Here is a 17,380-nt window from a genome sequence, read left to right on the forward strand (position 1 = left end):
GCTCATGGGGGAACCATTGATCCTAAGTATGATGTAAATGATGAATTAATATTTAGAAAAGGGAAATTGATGATTCCTGAAGATTCAGCTTTGAGAAACTAGATTTTACAAGAGTTTCATGACACTAAAATGGGAAGGGGGGGGGGCATGCTGGAAGGACTAAGACCATTGCTAGAATTTGCAGTCAATTTTATTGGCCTAAAATGCAAGAAGATATTAAGTCATATATCAGATGTTGCAGTATCTATCAACAAGCTAAGGTGGATCAAGTAGTACCTCCTGCAGGATTGCTGTAGCCAATTCCCATTCCACAACAAATCTGGGAGGACATTACTATGGACTTCATCACTAATTTACCATCTTCTCATGGCTATTTTACTATCATGGTCATAGTTGACAAGCTTTCTAAATTTGGCCATTTATTGCTTTAAAAGCTGAGTTTAATAGCAAGTTGGTGGTAGCTGCATTTATCAATAATGTGGCAAAGATACATGGATTTCCTAAGTCTATTGTGTCTAATCGTGATAGAGTCTTCATCAATTCTTTTTGGCAGTAGTTGTTTAAAGCTCAAGGAACCACTTTAGCTATAAGTTCATCTTACCATCCTCAAAGTGATGGCCAAACGGAGATCCTTAATAAGACTCTTGAAATGTACTTAAGGTGCTTTGTGTTTGATAATCCTAAGTTGTGGTACCCTATGCTAGCTTGGGCACAATATTGGTACAACTCTTCTTATCATCACAATTTGGGTATGAGTCCATTTAAAGCTGTATTTGGCAGAGAACCGCCTGTAGTTGTTCCTTATCAAGTCCATCTTAAGGATCCTGTATCTCTCCAGGAACCTCTTGTTAATAGAAACAAACTTTTATAGAAGCTTAAGGGGAACTTGGCTAGAGCACAAAATTACATGAAAATGCAAGCAGACAAGAAGAGACGAGACTTTCAGTTGGAGGTGGGAGATTTGGCTTTGGTGAAATTACAACCATATAGGCAACACTCTATTGCTCTTAGAAAGAATCAGAAGTTGAGAATGTGTTTTTTTGGACCCTTTGAAGTGGTGGAACATGTGAGACAAGTTGCTTATAAGTTGAAATTACTTGAGGCTGCACGCATACATCTAATTTTTCACATTTCATTACTTAAGAAGTTTCAAGGAAGTCAATCACAGCAGAACTTACCAATGCCACTTACAACAATAGAATTTGGCCCAATCATTCAACCTGAACATGTTTTGGATACAAGAATTATTAAGAGGAATGGTATTGAAATTCAACAGGTATTAATTAAGTGAGAGTCATTTGATGCTAGTGAGGCTTTGTGGGAGGATTTGACAGCTATTAAACAATCATATCCTCGATTCAACCTTAAGGACAAGGTTGATTTCAAAGGGAAGGGTATTATAACGAGTAATTCCGTGGGTGACAATTGTGTGGAAAATTCTGTTAGGAATGATGGACACATGGAAGACGATTCGCAAAACTTGACCATGAGAAGGAGCACAAGGGCCTGCGGGGAGAATGTGCATTGAAGGGGTTATGCTCATTGAGGAAGGACATGCTATTGGTATGATTCTCTCTCTTTTGAACTCATCTTCTTTCTGAGCTCATCTTCATTCTCTAACCCCTTCTGATAATTCTGATTATTCATCTTCTCTCTAAATCAGGTTGACTAAAGTGAGCTATCAGTGACGTTGTTTCAAAATTCCAGTTTTCCATATTTTTATTTCTGTCTCAATATCATAAAAGTCCAAACAAACAATTGCTACATTGTACTGTTCCTTAGTTCATATAATGCATATTATATCATTTCACTGTTTCATTAGCATCCTTAATCCTTAATTTTAAACCGTCTAATAATAATATCGATCATACATTTTATATTTAAACATATGTATATATCACAGTTAAAAGAATTAATTCAATGTTAACACCAAATGAGCACTCAAAGCTGTATTGAGATTCAACATAGCTTTGTGATCTTCATAAAGTTGTATATTAATGTATTATGCAAAAGAGGCATTAAATCTGTTACTGATTACTTGTATCTATCTATCTATGTGTGATACGTATCTAATAAGTGCGTGAGAATAGTTGATTTTATCCATACAGGTATTGGTTAACTCGACCGAAACAATTTGATAACATATAAACGTTGTGATGGAATGGAAAGAAACAATGAATGAACATAGGAAACTTCTCCTCATTCTTTAACCTTTTTCTTCGATGAGAATCTTCCCAAATCAATATCAAAATCTGGAAACTTACAAGCTAGGTACCTAACTCGTTAGTAAATGTGACTATTCCAACGAGCTAGCCAGCTGGCTGCCATGGCAAAACAACTTTAATTTCCGAATAATTATTTTTCCTTACCCGGCATTGTGTTTTACCATTCCTTCTTATAGAGTACAAGTTATCCGCATAACCTTCTTATTAGCCTAAAGGGGATTACCATTCTGGACAAGCAATATGTCTTTCCAAGCTTCATAAAACATCCAGGTGATACCAGAGGATGGCATGACCTTCAAACAGCTTGCACCCCATCCTCTGTAGAGACCCTTCAGACCTTCTTCTCTAATAACTTCTGAAAGTGCCGCTGCCATGTTTGGCGGGCACTTACCTTGCAAAGCACCCACCATCAGGCGCTTCCTTGCTACCTCCAAGGGGAAGCTAATTGTACTGGCAGTAAAACCTGCGCGAGCATAAAGAAGTCAGATAGCACAAATCATTTATATTACCAAGTATAAAATGTGATTAAAAAGTGACACGCTGCTGGGAAAACCATGTCCGCCCATCAAATAGTGAATGGCTATTTTTCCAAAAAATATTTCATGCTATCATTTGCTTCATGCAGCATGGGTGTGTGACTGTGAAACAGGGCAACACCAAGGACAACAAGAAAGGAGAAACATAAATAATTAAGTCTTTCAACAAGTACTAGAGAATCTCTAACCTGCAAGAGCTCCAATCAAAAGCATCTCTGGACGGCTTAGAGATTTCTTACTTTTGGTCCGGCAGTAAGATTCCTTTATTGTATCATACATGAAATAAAAACATGTACTGTATGGAAGCATGCCAACCAGAGTTGGTGAGATACCAGCATAAAAAGCGCCAACACCTCCGTCTTTATAAATATTTCTAATCGCAATGCCTAAACTAGGGTAAGTTTCAGGACTTACAGTTAACCGGTCCTGTTTTATAAAATCAGAAGACAATTACAATTTTAAACAAGAGTAAGAGACAAGAAAAAAAGCTTCAGTATTTCCAAGACATGGTAAAGAGTACAACAGCATAAATCATTTAGAATGCAGCATCAATCCTAGGACAAAAAATTCAATATATTTCCATTAAGATACCTTCAAAACTTCAAGGGGATGGCATACAAGAGTGCTAGCAATTCCAGCAGCTGCACCGGCGATGGCAACTGGTGAAATCCAAGATAAAGATAAGTTGAAATTGATGGGACCTATCTGCAACTTGGGGTATTCATTGCTTTCCCATTTCTCATGCAGGGATGTCATAGCCCGTTTGACACACTCAAATGTGCCTAGCTCAATGGCCTGTGTTGGAACTATACGAAGCATATTGATCATGTTTCCAGCCCACAGTCCTTGCCATCCCTGCTGCTCTATAACCTCTATGAAACTACCAGCAATATTTTTTGACCCAACACCAACTACCATTCTTGTCCTGCACAGTTCACAGATTATGATTTTTGAATGTATCCACACACACACACACACACACACTAGCTAGCAAGCAAGCAAATTGATGCATTTGAAAAAAGGTGAACCTACCTGATGGTCTCAAGAGGAGCAAGTATAGCCTTTGTCATTGCCCCTGAAAGGGCCCCGCTAATAAACTCCCGAACCTCTCTAGAGCCAAGAAAATTCTGAAATTGGGAACATACAAAGAGGGTATAAATAACATTTGAACAGAAGGAACATAAGCAATAACTAAGCATAAATGAAAAGATGAAGAAAGCGGTGGCTAACTGTAATTGGGGGAAATTGAAAATCAAAGGTAGAGTTGTTATGATGATCAATCTCCATCTCTTTGATGATGCTGTAGACGTCTCCAAACACCCCGTGTCCATACTTGTTCTTCTGCGGTTGGGATTCCAATGCCATGTTACCTTCCTAAACAGATACAAAGGTCAAGCAAAGATATTTAGCCAATTCTATAGAAAGATATTAGTATAAACAAAATGACAAAAAAGTACTGATTGAAATTGAATTGACATGCCTGAGGCTGAGGCTTAGAGTTGCAGAGTGAGAGTGAAGAAGGGGTTTTGGTTTTGGAGTTGGAAGACGACATTTTGTTTTTTATTTGGGGCCGAGTGGGTTCTGTAAAATTGTTTTTCACTTCTCTACTCTGCTCTTTATTATTGTTGCTTCGAAGATCACAATATGTTTATTAGGGTTCCTTTCAAGTTTCAACCTTGTCCACTCCTGAAACGGAAGAGAAGAGATTAGTAAAGTTAAGTTATTATTTTAACTTCGAATTTCTTTGAGATTCACTTCAAGCCGGCTTATTGCTCTTCTCTTCTTTTTGGACTCATTTTTTCTCTCTCCTTTCCCCCACAGATAAAGTTCCATTCTTAAAGATATTTTCCCTCACCAAAATGTCCCTATCCATTCATTCACCAAATTGCAAATAAACTATTCAAATGGAATCATTTTAATACATTTTATTAATGTAAGGTCATTTTTTCCATGAAATTTGAAGTCACTAAGTATGTGACGTTTTCTTTTCTTTTCTTTTCTTTTATTATAAAAAATACTTAAATTACACCCCAATTGTTATTGTAAACCCTTTTGCTATCTGTCTCTAATTTATACGGATAATAAAAAAATACGTCTTACGTGACATGAGACAAGATATTTTTTTAAAAAAAAAATGTCACTAAATAATATTAAAGCATGTGGTGACTTCTTTAAAAGTTGGAAAATTAACTTCAATAAATCAAAATAAATATATTTAAATAAAATATCAATTCAAACAAATCAATAAATAAAAATAACTTTGTATTAAATATTAATTTCACAAACATATTAGTTATATATTATATTAATTATATAAAATGTTATATAAATATTATTTACAAAATAAATTAATAAACTTTTAAAAAAACTTTTGTAAAATATTAATGAAACAATATACGTATAATTTTACATTATCATTCAATTATAAATGGTCATATGTAATAAATTTATCGATTTTTATAACAATCATTTTTAAATTCATACTAATAATTTTTTATTAGTTAATGATATAAAAGTATTTTACACTCAGAAAATCATAATTTATGACTATTAAATCTAATATTAATTATATAAACATTTTAATTATATGAAATATTAATTATATACTAAATTAATATATAAAAATATTAATTATACAATACATTAATTATAATACAATGAATAAAAAATATAAATACAAAGTTCAAAATAAAAATAAATAAAGTCAAAGTCATGTTTGTGGTTTTTATATTTCATTGTTAGGGACCAATTTCAATATTAAGAATTGAAGTTAGTAACCGTTTTCAATACAAGAATGAATTCTGGATGTCATTTGCCTCCTTCGACAAAATTTGAGTGGTATAGAATGTTATATTAAAGGCTTGTAAAAATCTGACGATGTTTCGACCTTAGATTAAAGGGAGAGGATGCTTTAAGAATAGTCTTTCATTTCGATTTTTAAATAATGTTAAGACTTTTTTAGTACATCTTAGCAAATGATATGGATAATTGCACTAACAATATTTTAATTACTTTTTATTCATGGCTGGTATTTAGTGGATGGAATGACATGAGAAAGAGAAAATTTTGGTAAGCTTGTGTTCAAAAGAATGTTATTTGAATAAATGATGTATCAAATGGAAAATAAAAGTTTCCCATTAGATAGTGACATTAATGATTTGTGTTCAAATATGTTAATAAAAATTTATATAAATAATTTTTATATAATTGTATATAAAATTATAGATTATGGTTATACATTTTATCATGCATTTTTTTTATGAATGCAACAATAATAAATTTATTTATTTATGGTTACATATTTTATTATTTGCATAAATATATTTATTTTATAATTTATTTATCATATCATATATGTTTTCTTATGTAGATTTTTTTATTATATAGTGCATAAATTTATTTATTATATTATTTATTTTATATTTAATATGATTATATAATTAATATTTTATATAATTATTTATTTAAATTTATTTATTTATTGGTGAGATTGGTCATGAGTACCTTCCAACGCTTCCCCTGCACACTCGATCAACTTATTTTTCATCATTTTAGAATTTAGAATATAGTTGGTGAACTATACACAAATACAATAAACTTTAAAAATATAATAATTATTTCTCTAAAAAAATTATAGTAATTATAAATTACATGTATTGATACAATACAGTGATATATTAGGATATATTCTATCATATTTCTTTTTTCGCATGCTCCTCTGCACGGTTTAACTCATTCTCGAAGAAGTTCGGCTTACTTCGTCTTAAAAGAAAAAAAAAAAAAAAAAACTCTGGAATTTTTTACGATTTGACCCTAATGGTCTTCCATCTTGATCAAATAGAATTTTTGTCTTTAAGAGCAAATTTGTCCTCACCATTACCACGGTTGAGGATCAACTTCTTCAAGTATGTATCACGTATACTTTTCTTGCAAGTAAATTGAGTGTTTGATCCAAATTTAGAGGGTTAAAGTTTTTTCAATTAGTAACGTTACCAATTTTGGAAGGGTTTGCCAGTGGAGCATTAGCAAGCAATGCAATGGACATTGAGGAAACAAACCTAAACTATTATGGAAAGACAATCACAAAGGAAAGTAGAAAATATATCAAACAAGTACTAACAAAATGTCAAAAACTGCAATTCAGAAGATAACTAAGCCAACAAAGATTTTATAATTTTCAGGATGCTACATTCATTCATGTGACTTAAATGTATCTATAAGATGTGACACAATAAGTAATTTTGACCCTTTAATCATATAATAGAAGTTTAATTCTTGATTATCTAAATAGAGCAACACATATGAGAGAGAAATTTCTCCTTAATAAGTTACTTACTCTAGAAATTAATCTCATGACTTTTAGTTATAAAGATGTTTTGTTTTCAATTTTTTTTAATAAATACATATTTTATGTGTGTAAATACATGGAACACATTACTAAGAAAATGACTAATATTGTAGTAATATTAGTCACTTGACATAATCTACATTTATTTGTTTTGAGTGTTTGTTCATAATCACTTAGCTTCAGTGTCTTAAAATCAATTTAAAAAAAAAATTATACATTAATTGTATTAATATATAAATATATTGATTTGTGTTATTAACCGAGGTTGAATGATAACAATAATTGAGAACAACAAACAACACAAGTACAAGAACAACAATGATGACAATATTGTTTAACAATTTGAGGGTTTTCGGTAAAAAAAAAATACGAGGGATTCTAGACATATTGATAGGTATAAGAAAAGATTCTAAATTGGTTAACGACCAATTAAAAAAATCTAGCAATTTTTTTTCAAAGAAAACATTAATACTGTAATTTAGTTGCTAAAAGTTGATATAAAATTCTTTCTTAATATTACAAAAATGTCATTACTTTACATACTTTACATATTACGTTGATTGTTTAGGAATCAATGTAAATTATTGATGTAATTTTTTTTTAGTATTAGTAAATTTACACAATTAAGAAATTAGTTAGGATAGAATAAGAGTTTAATTAATTATTTGATTATAAATTTTAAAGTAGTTATATAAACTTTTCTTGATTATTATTGTTGTTGAAATAGAATTGAGAAGTAGCAGTGTGTTTTAAGGAATGACGCGCGTATTAATATAATTTTTGTGATAAGATTACAAGTTTCATGCATGCTAAAATGTAGATTGAGAATTAAGATTAGAAGTTTCTTAAATAAGATATAGGTTTAAATTTTGTTAACGAAAAAAAGTTAATTGAGAAAGAAAATTTTACTAAAAGTGATTAATCAGATTTTTTTAAAAATTATTATTATCAAAGTTACTTTATACCATTAACAAGATTATCCTCTAAAAAAAACTTAGTAATTCACCACTAAAATTTTAATTGTTATCCAGCTTAAATTGCTAACGTGGGAGCAAGGATGTCAAAAGGATCGATCTTCCCAACACAACCAGGCAATTATAAAATTGTTTTATTTGAGTTGGGTAAAGTCCGCTTGAAGTTTTGGGTAAAAATTTCAATTCAACCTAACCCGTAGTTGTTATGAATTAAGTTTAAATGACCTACCATTTTTTTTTATAAAAAAGTATAAAAAAAACTCATAAATTGACTTATCAAATACATAAATATATGTTCCTAAAAAAAATCTTAACATATATAATGTCACCGTCATAAAAGTATTATCTTATGAAATTATATCAGTACAAATTCTGTTTAAAAAGCTATCATGCGTTAAATAAATATAGGATAGAATAACAGAATAGCATGAAATCTATAATACTTTATAAAATATTGTTCCAATAAAACAATATTTAATTAAATATTCTATAAAATTCTAACAAAAAAAAAAACAGCCCGCTGATTAATCCAACCTTAAGACATCCCTTGACTCATTAAATCTACAAGTTATGCCAATTGAATGGTTAAATGAGTCGAATCCCCAAAATTAATCCACTTTGACATGCTGCTTAAAAGCCGAGGCCCTTTGGTGGAAGCTGATGATGATGTTGATTTGTTGTTCGTGATTCAAATCTATCATTTTTTATATTTATTTAGTGATTTTTTTTTTAAAATATAGTGATAATTTTTTACTATTACTATACTAATTTAACTATTTTAAATTTTAAAACACTAATAGATACTAACAAAAAATAAAAAATGACCAAAACCATATATTTAAAAACATACAAAATCAGAGTAAAATTTTTAAATATAATATATTAAAGTGAAATAACTGTGAAATATAATAAATTAAAAATGACATTAAATCTTTTTAAATTTTAAAAGTTAATAGAATACTAATATTTTTAACAAAAAATAATAATTAAAATGATACATTTTAAAAAGCTTAAAGGATGAAGATCAAATTTTTAAAACTTAATATATCAAAGTAAAACAAATGTGAAAGATAATGAACCCAAGTTAAGAAAATCCTTAATGATACACCTCAAGATAACTTTAACTACTCTCTTTATTTATAAATAAATAAATTTTTATAATTTTTTCCTTTGACATCTTAGAGTCATGTTTAATTTTTAAATTTTGTAATCGGCTAATTTCATTTTGAACTTCCCTCTTTTTTATTTTAAAGTTTTGGCCTTTAGGGTAGTCAATAAAACCTTTTTAGCATAAAATTCATATTGATTTAAAATTCCCCTTAGAAAATATTCATAGTAATATATTTTTAATATTTTTTTTAAATTTAATTATTATTAATTAAAATTTATTGTGGGTTATAAAATTAAGTGATTTCTATTCATTATTTATGACCTGTTTGTTTGTGTTGTTTTTTTTAAAAGAGATTTTTGTATAATAGAAGAAAATTTGTATTTAATTATAATCATAATACACATTTTTAAAATAAAAAGTATTTTTTAATTTATTAAGAAATGACAGTCTGCAAGTAAATTTTTGTTGTTACAAAATTCTAGTAAAACAACCTTAAAAACACTTCTAAAATAACATGCTTGTTTAAAAAATAAACATTTTTTGTACGTATTAATTCTTAAAAAAGGTAGAAGATTGCTTTTTCTATTATTCTGATATTTGAAAGAAATAAAAAACTGACCCAAACATCTTACACTTTTTTATAAGTTATCTTTTTTCCGTAAAAAGTAATCCATTTAAGAAATGATTCTAAATAACTTCACTGTTAATTAGTTATAGGGGTGTTTGTGGTGTGATATGATTCAATTTTTGGACAAAGTCATCTAAAGCATACATAAAAATAAAAGGTGTTTTAGTTTGAATTTCAAACAAAATTAAGCTAGTCTTTTATCATGTTGTTTGAATTGATTTAATGTGTTTTGTTTTTCTTTTTAAATTTGTTTATATGATTTTAAAAAGAAAATAGTTTGACAACTAACGTCATATATAATTGGTTAAAAATAAAATTATGGTCCATTAAAGTTTATCTATCACGCCAATTTGATCTTTCTACTACTATTAATTTAGGTTTCAATTTGATTTCTTATATTTAAATTTGTTTACTTTGGTCCATTAAAGTTTATCTATCACACCAAATTGGTCTTTCTATTCATTTATCACGTTAATGTCTTTGAACATATAAATAATTGACAATTTAGTTTCTAAAATAATAAAAATTTTAATTTATTTTTTAATGTATAAAATATATGATAATTATGTTCTACAGTTAAGTTTCATAAGATTATTATAAGATTATTATGTCATTAATATGTAATGTTGAAACTTCGTTCAAAGATCAATTTAACATAAAGAGTATTTATATATAAAAAAAACTTACATTACCATGCAAGAACTTATTTTGTTCAATTTCATCAACCTCTAAAAATTATTTTGTGTGTTTCATTAAATAAATTATCATTATGTTTTAGTTTTAATTCACCTCAGACCATTAATTTTTTAAACTTTTTATGTGAAAGTATTTTTTCACCTCAAAATTATTATTATCTTAGACTTTTTATTTCAAATTTTTTGTTGTTTTAGAAATTTGATAATTAATATCGTCATTAATAAAACTTTTGTTATATGCACATCTTTTCTTTTAATATCTTAAATTTCAATAATAGCTTACTTAAAGAAATCTAACTATTTAATAATTTTCTCTTATATCATAAATTAGAATATATAGTTTGAAAAGTAAAATTTTCACTTTTTTCATTCTCTTATTTATATATTATACATATTTTATCTTTATCCATGTACTTAACTTAATATTATCTATCTCTTTTCATCCTCCACTTTTATCATTATTTTTAAAATTGAATTTTAATATATTTTTAAAATTGTTAACAATTAAAAATGATCTTATACAATAATTTTAATTATTTTTTTTATAGATTTTAAATATAGTTTATAGTATGTTCAAAATATTTATTCAATATAGATTTTAATTATTATATAAAATACTGTCTGTATTGGAATTTGTGATGAAATTTCCAAACAAAAACATTTTGACGGTTTGACCAAAGAAAATATTTTTAACTTTGCGCAGAAAACAAAGACTACCTACATTTCATTCTTCCACAACCAATTGGATTAAGATTTACTAAGAAATTATTACTTTCTTAATGTCTTTTAGAATATTATAATTAAAGAACTATAATGAATTTCTTTTTATTAAGATATATTAAATTATAATATTTACGAATTTTTTACACTTTCTTATGATGTATAAAATAAATATTTTTTATTTATTTATTTTAGTTCCTTAATTAATGTCTTAAAGATAGTAGTTAGTAAGAGTAATGTAAAAATTAAAAAATACAATAAATTAATTTTTTTTATTCTAATAAAATAATTTTAAAGTTTTTTTTCATTGAATAATAAATATATGTGTAAATTAATTAAAAATTATGAGAGAGTAAGATTATATAATTGATAAAAAAAATAAATAATATGACGTTGAATTTTACAAATGATAAATAAATAAAAACAAAAATTCTAAAAAAAAAACCGACAATTAAAAAAACGGAGGGAGTATTAATTATATTTCCCGTCGGCAACTAATCGTCAACTGAGATTATTGATCAAGTACTAAATTATTTAATCTAGACACTTCAATTTTTATTTTTTTTTTGTAGATTTTCCATATTGGTATAAGGTTCCCGTTCTCCCCTCATAGATGACAATTAAAAATTATTGATATATCACTGACTGACAAAAGTTGTTATCATGATATTGCTAAATTAGTAAACTTTCAGATGAGTGGTGATACTTGTTGTCTTCCATGCATAGGGTTCAAGTGTTCTTTTTAGTTTTCCAGAAAGACAATCTTAATTTGAAGAGCTTAATTAGAAAGCGCGCAGAGTCTCAAGTTTCTAATTAATGTATCAACAGTATCATGAATGATCATATGCTCCATCATTGTTTGGAACTTTGCCTATGGGTTAATTTCCACCATGTCCATGTGCATGCGTAGAAGTTATCACGTGCCTCCTGCAAGTTATATACATATATAAGCTGGCTCTTATCATATGTGAATTTAGTTCATGGTGTTTGAATTTAGCACTAGTTTCAAGAACTTTTGAACAAACAAAATATATTTTCCATTGTGCAAACAGCACAGACGATCTACCAAAAAAAAAATAAAAATCACTAGACTTAAAATAAAACTTGAAAGCCATCTGAGCCCATATATTATGAAAACCAACCTGCACAAATTACAAATTAAAAAATGAAATAGATCGAGAAGATAGAAATACCTCAACTTTGCCAAAAGCAATATTCAATTGCAAGTCTTAAAAGAGAAATGTTTGTAGTATACTTTATATAAATTATATGTTGACTTCGTTAATAGAAAGTAAACTGATCAATTTATTTGGTAGATTAAAATAAAGTTTTAACTAATAATAAAAATATTTTTATTTCATTTTCTGTCTGTTCACTTTAAAAATAACATTAAAAAAATAATGCATAAATAACCTTTTAGTTCCCACAAAATATGTTTTTAATTTTAGTCTTTTAGTTGTTTTTAGTCCAATAAAATTTAAAATTATTATTTTTATCTCTGTTGCAAATAATAATATTAAAAAATGACATGATAACAACATTGCTAGTCATTAACTTATCAAATTATCGAAAAATTCAATAAAGTAGTCACATAATTTTTTAAAACAAAAAAGAAACTTAAAAGGACTAAAATCCAAAAGATTATTTAAGACCATATGTAATTAATATCATCATTTTAGTCATTTGTATTATTTTGTTTAATTTGATATTTACTACTAATTTTTTCATTTATGATAAGTGTATAAAATATTAAAAATAAGTAAAGATAAAAACATACACAAAAAATAATTAATGTTATTAATAAGTAAAGACAAGAGTATAAATGCAAAAATAACAATTACGTACGTATTTTTTTTATCATGTTATACGTACGTATAAATTGTTTACTAACTTTGTGATAACTAATTTTTATTGAAAAAATTGAGTAAATTTAGTATTGAAATGTGAGAAAGGTTACTTAAATTATTTAGCGTTAAAATGGCAAACACTTCTTCCAATAAACAAATATCGGTATCAGTACGTAATTTTATCAGGCTTAGATCTGAAGAAGCATTAAACAATCTAAGCTTAATACTTATGCGTCCTGTTCTTCAGGTTTGACCAAATAATTATAATTCATAATTAGCACTTCTGACTATAATCTCGAATCTTCCTCTCTATGCAATTCTAAATTAGTCTCGTAATTTACATTTTATTTCCTTATATTACTACTTGCATTAAACATGTGCCAATGTTCCATTCTTAGTTGTGACAGTATCAACAAGTAGATATGCGTATCGATCTTTATATGTATATGCTATATCTAGGATACTAAAAAAATTAGCAAGTTTTAGCACCATTTTTGTAAATTTATATATATATATATATATATACCACAAAATGAAACAATACATGTATCATCAGTTGGTGATAATTGACTATACGACCAAAATCATTAACGAGACAAAAAGTTCAATAAATTGATCAAAATTTAGTTCATGAACTAAAAATATAATTAAATTTTATTATAATAACCTTAAATTTAACTTACTAAATCAGAGAGTGTAACTAGTGTAAGTATACTAGCAGTTCCATATATATATATATATATATATATATATCATTTTCTCATTTCAACCTGCTGGTGGTTCAAGTAAGTCACATGCAAATCAGAGTACATCTTCCACGATCTTCTAAGCATCCAACAAAGCAAAGCAGCAATAATATGTTCAAGTTGGCAATAAATAATTAATCATCTACATACAGATAACTGACAAATAAATGAGTAATAACCTGACTACGAGAAAGCTGAATTACTAAACTTTTATTTTAACAGGCACAGCAAAGGCAGCTGTTTGCTTCATCTTTTCTACGCCAGATAAAAGTAAGTGAAATTAAAGTATTAAAAATTCTGTGCACAAATTAATAATTAGTTATTGATGATCTGAGAATTTTTTATTTTTATTTTTATAATTGATGGATATATTATCACGTTATTCATTGATAATTTAATCATGATAACTCTCAATTTAGGATCTCCATTCTAGTTGCCTCCAAAACTCCACGAACAAAACCTTAAAGTGTAAAATTCAGGATTTTTTCTTCTTCTAGAATCATGATTATAAAAACATAGAATCAAAAGCGTTAAATTTTTAATTAATTAAGCTAGACTCCCAGTAGACTTCGCTAGATAACTATTTATATACTTGAAATAAATCTAGAAGTTAATACATCTTTATATATATATATATATATATATATATATATATATATATATTAAAATAACATTTTTGACAATTTAATAGTATCCGTCATTCATTACCGACCTAATTACAATTCGTACACTATAGTAGCGAGAGTAGCCTAGTACATATATGTGTGATTGTGTCTATATAATTTAGAGATTTATAATTACAATTCGTACACTAATAGAAGCTAATTTATGTTTGTTTACAATCATAAAAAATACTCATCTTTTAAGAGAAGTAATTGAGTTTATAATAAGAAGCTATTTAAAATAGTTTTATTTTTAATCATGTTTTAGGTTTTTTTTCAACTTTCGATTATTTTGAAAAACTGATGCAAACGAACTACTCCATAATACACAATTTTTTTTGCTTAAATTAAATTGTTTTCTTTCTCTTGAAATAAATAATTTATTTTTTATGACCTTAGAGGTACATGTCACATGTGTGAAGTTTAAACATGATAGCAAAATAAATTGGTTCTTGCATAAAATATTTTTGTACAAAGCTTCACAATCAAAAAGCAACTTGAGCTATTGATTAAAGGAAAAGAAGAGACATAATTAAGGAGGTGCATTTGAAGTCGATCTGTAAATTAATAGTGAGAAATATATTTTAACGGTAAGTAACAAATATGGATCTGATTCTTACACCTGCAACTTTCAATGATTATCTGTACAGAAATAAATATATTGTAGGAATAAAATATAGAGCACTTGGCAAGCTATGCATTTCAGCTTAATTATAAATGAGTTACCGACCATCCTCTTGAGATACACAGTACTAACTAACTCCATCCGGCGCATGCATCATCAATCTCAACATACAAGGCTAAGCAGCTGATGGATTCAAAGAAGTGTAACAAGATCAGAGAAGTTGTTAGGCTTCAACAAATCCTCAAGAAATGGAAGAAAGTTGCAACTGCTTCCAACAACAACAACAACAGCTCCAGCAGTAAAGGCATCAAGTTTTTGAAGCGAACCCTTTCATTCACAGATGTTTCTTCCACCAACACCAATCAAGACATCGTTCCAAAAGGGTTCCTTGCTGTTTGTGTAGGGAAAGAGCTCAAGAGATTCATTATTCCCACGGATTACTTGAGACACCAAGCTTTTGAGATGTTGCTCCAAGAAGCAGAAGAGGAATTTGGTTTCCAGCAAGAGGGTGTCCTCAAAATCCCATGCCAAGTATCAGTCTTCGAGAAAATATTGAATGCCGTGGAAGACAACAAACAACCCTTGGATGAGTTTGGCTTCAATGCGTCTGATTGTGAAGTCACTTCCCCTCATCATGCTCAACCGTGTACATAGATATATATTATATATATAATTCTTGATTCTCTCATCAATCTTAACAGAACACTTGCTTTTCAAATTTTCTTTTTCTTCTGATCAACATGCTTATATCAATATATGAATATTGCATTAGTGCAAGTGTTAATTAATTTTAATTGTAGGCATCGATTGATATTTTGAATTTACAAGTTATATTTCCCTATTAATTATTTTGATAACATTTTTTTTGAAGACATTTTTGATAACATATATAGGAACATAAGTATCCGCATTTGATGTCTTCCCAAAGTATCTACCGGCCCGGTTCCATTTTTATTTTTTTAATGTTACAAGTATTAATAAGGGCCCCATGAAATTGTCGAGCTAGGTAGCTATGTTATATATATAGATGCGTGATCGATGTTAATATGCAAATTTAATTCCTCTTGCCATAATTATGAAATGTGCAAAACATATATATTCTCTGATGTTGATCCAGTGGCTAATATTAGAAGGTGGATCAACCGTAGTTACATACAATGATTGGCACTTGTCATCGGAGATTTACATTCATTGAGCATGAATAATCACTTAAGGGAAGACATCATATTTTAACCTAATATCGGTTTAGGTTTATGGATCTTTTGGTCTATGTTATTTAATTTTTTTTTATTTTTAGACTTCAGGTCACACTTGTTCTTGATGATTCTTTATATGATTCCGAAATTATATATGAGCAAATTAGGCTCATGATCCAACATTGGCGCTGCCCTCTTCTCTTCTTGTGATTAAAGATAGAGATTGGAATGAAATGAACATATACATGAATAAATTAATGAGTAGTACATATGAGTGGGATGTTAGGAATTAGTTTCTTAGGGGATATGATCCGTTGTCTTTGGGAACAAGACATCAAGATTTGCTGAAAATAGTCTTCATCGCAGGGGATTTGAATAGCGCCATCGTGATCGCAGCCATATTCCTCTGCCACCGACTCCATCAAAACCTTGAAGTCTGGCATGGCCAAGAAGCTTACTGGAATGACAAACCTTCGAAGGTCGGGACCCACGTAAACAGCCAGGGACCCTTTGGGAACCACCTGTTGCTTGCTACTTCCATCCGACGACGACGACGGTTGTCCTGATCCTGACACCAATAGTGGCTTCTTTGCTGCTGAACTTGAGCTTCTGGATACCAACTTCAGAGGGCTTGGGATCTTTCTAATTATTTTAGGGGTAGCCAGTTTCATTTTTAATATAATGCTAGCTAGCTATTGCTCACCCAATATATACATGCATACATAACTACCAACATATATACATATCAATATGCCATGGAGAGGAGGACTGGTTTCTTTGCTCAAGAACCTTTTCCTCCTTATCTACTCCCAAAAGGAATTAATTAATCTATTTTTGTTTTGTTTTTAGAGACAAGACACAGATTTGAATGCTTCTTCAATGCATCTACGCACCCACCTTAATTTAATTATTGGTAATGCTTTTGCGTAAAGCTCAACCATTCCCTATCAGCCTATATATATATATACTTTCACACCGCCTTCTCTGCATCCCCATTTACCTCCATGTCAATGCTTTCGTTTCGCCATCGAGATAACTATATAACTTTTTATTTTGGGATTTGTAAT

At 28.6% G+C, this 17,380-nt stretch overlaps 3 protein-coding genes across 3 annotated transcripts; 1 reads left to right on the plus strand and 2 right to left on the minus strand.

Moving 5' to 3' along the window:
• Positions 1-2,179: 2,179 nt before the first annotated feature.
• LOC100777341 (probable mitochondrial adenine nucleotide transporter BTL1) lies at positions 2,180-4,574 on the minus strand. The gene is made up of 6 exons (XM_006585617.3): positions 4,242-4,574; positions 3,992-4,135; positions 3,794-3,888; positions 3,353-3,686; positions 2,950-3,187; positions 2,180-2,688 (listed from the first exon to the last, which is right to left on the minus strand). Exons 1-6 carry the CDS (start codon positions 4,311-4,313, stop codon positions 2,435-2,437), a joined length of 1,137 nt encoding a protein of 378 aa, XP_006585680.1. The 5' UTR covers positions 4,314-4,574; the 3' UTR covers positions 2,180-2,434.
• Positions 4,575-15,252: 10,678 nt separating this feature from the next.
• Positions 15,253-16,013, plus strand: LOC100782489 (indole-3-acetic acid-induced protein ARG7). Its single transcript, XM_003530313.4, has one exon. It carries the CDS (start codon positions 15,304-15,306, stop codon positions 15,769-15,771), a length of 468 nt encoding a protein of 155 aa, XP_003530361.1. The 5' UTR covers positions 15,253-15,303; the 3' UTR covers positions 15,772-16,013.
• Positions 16,014-16,567: 554 nt separating this feature from the next.
• On the minus strand, positions 16,568-16,984 carry LOC102663803 (auxin-induced protein 6B). The gene has a single exon (XM_006586365.1). The coding sequence runs from the start codon at positions 16,982-16,984 to the stop codon at positions 16,568-16,570; it is 417 nt and encodes a 138-aa protein (XP_006586428.1).
• Positions 16,985-17,380: the final 396 nt, after the last annotated feature.

The sequence above is a fragment of the Glycine max genome, chromosome 8, assembly GCF_000004515.6.
Source record: "Glycine max cultivar Williams 82 chromosome 8, Glycine_max_v4.0, whole genome shotgun sequence".
Lineage (NCBI taxonomy): Eukaryota > Viridiplantae > Streptophyta > Magnoliopsida > Fabales > Fabaceae > Glycine > Glycine max.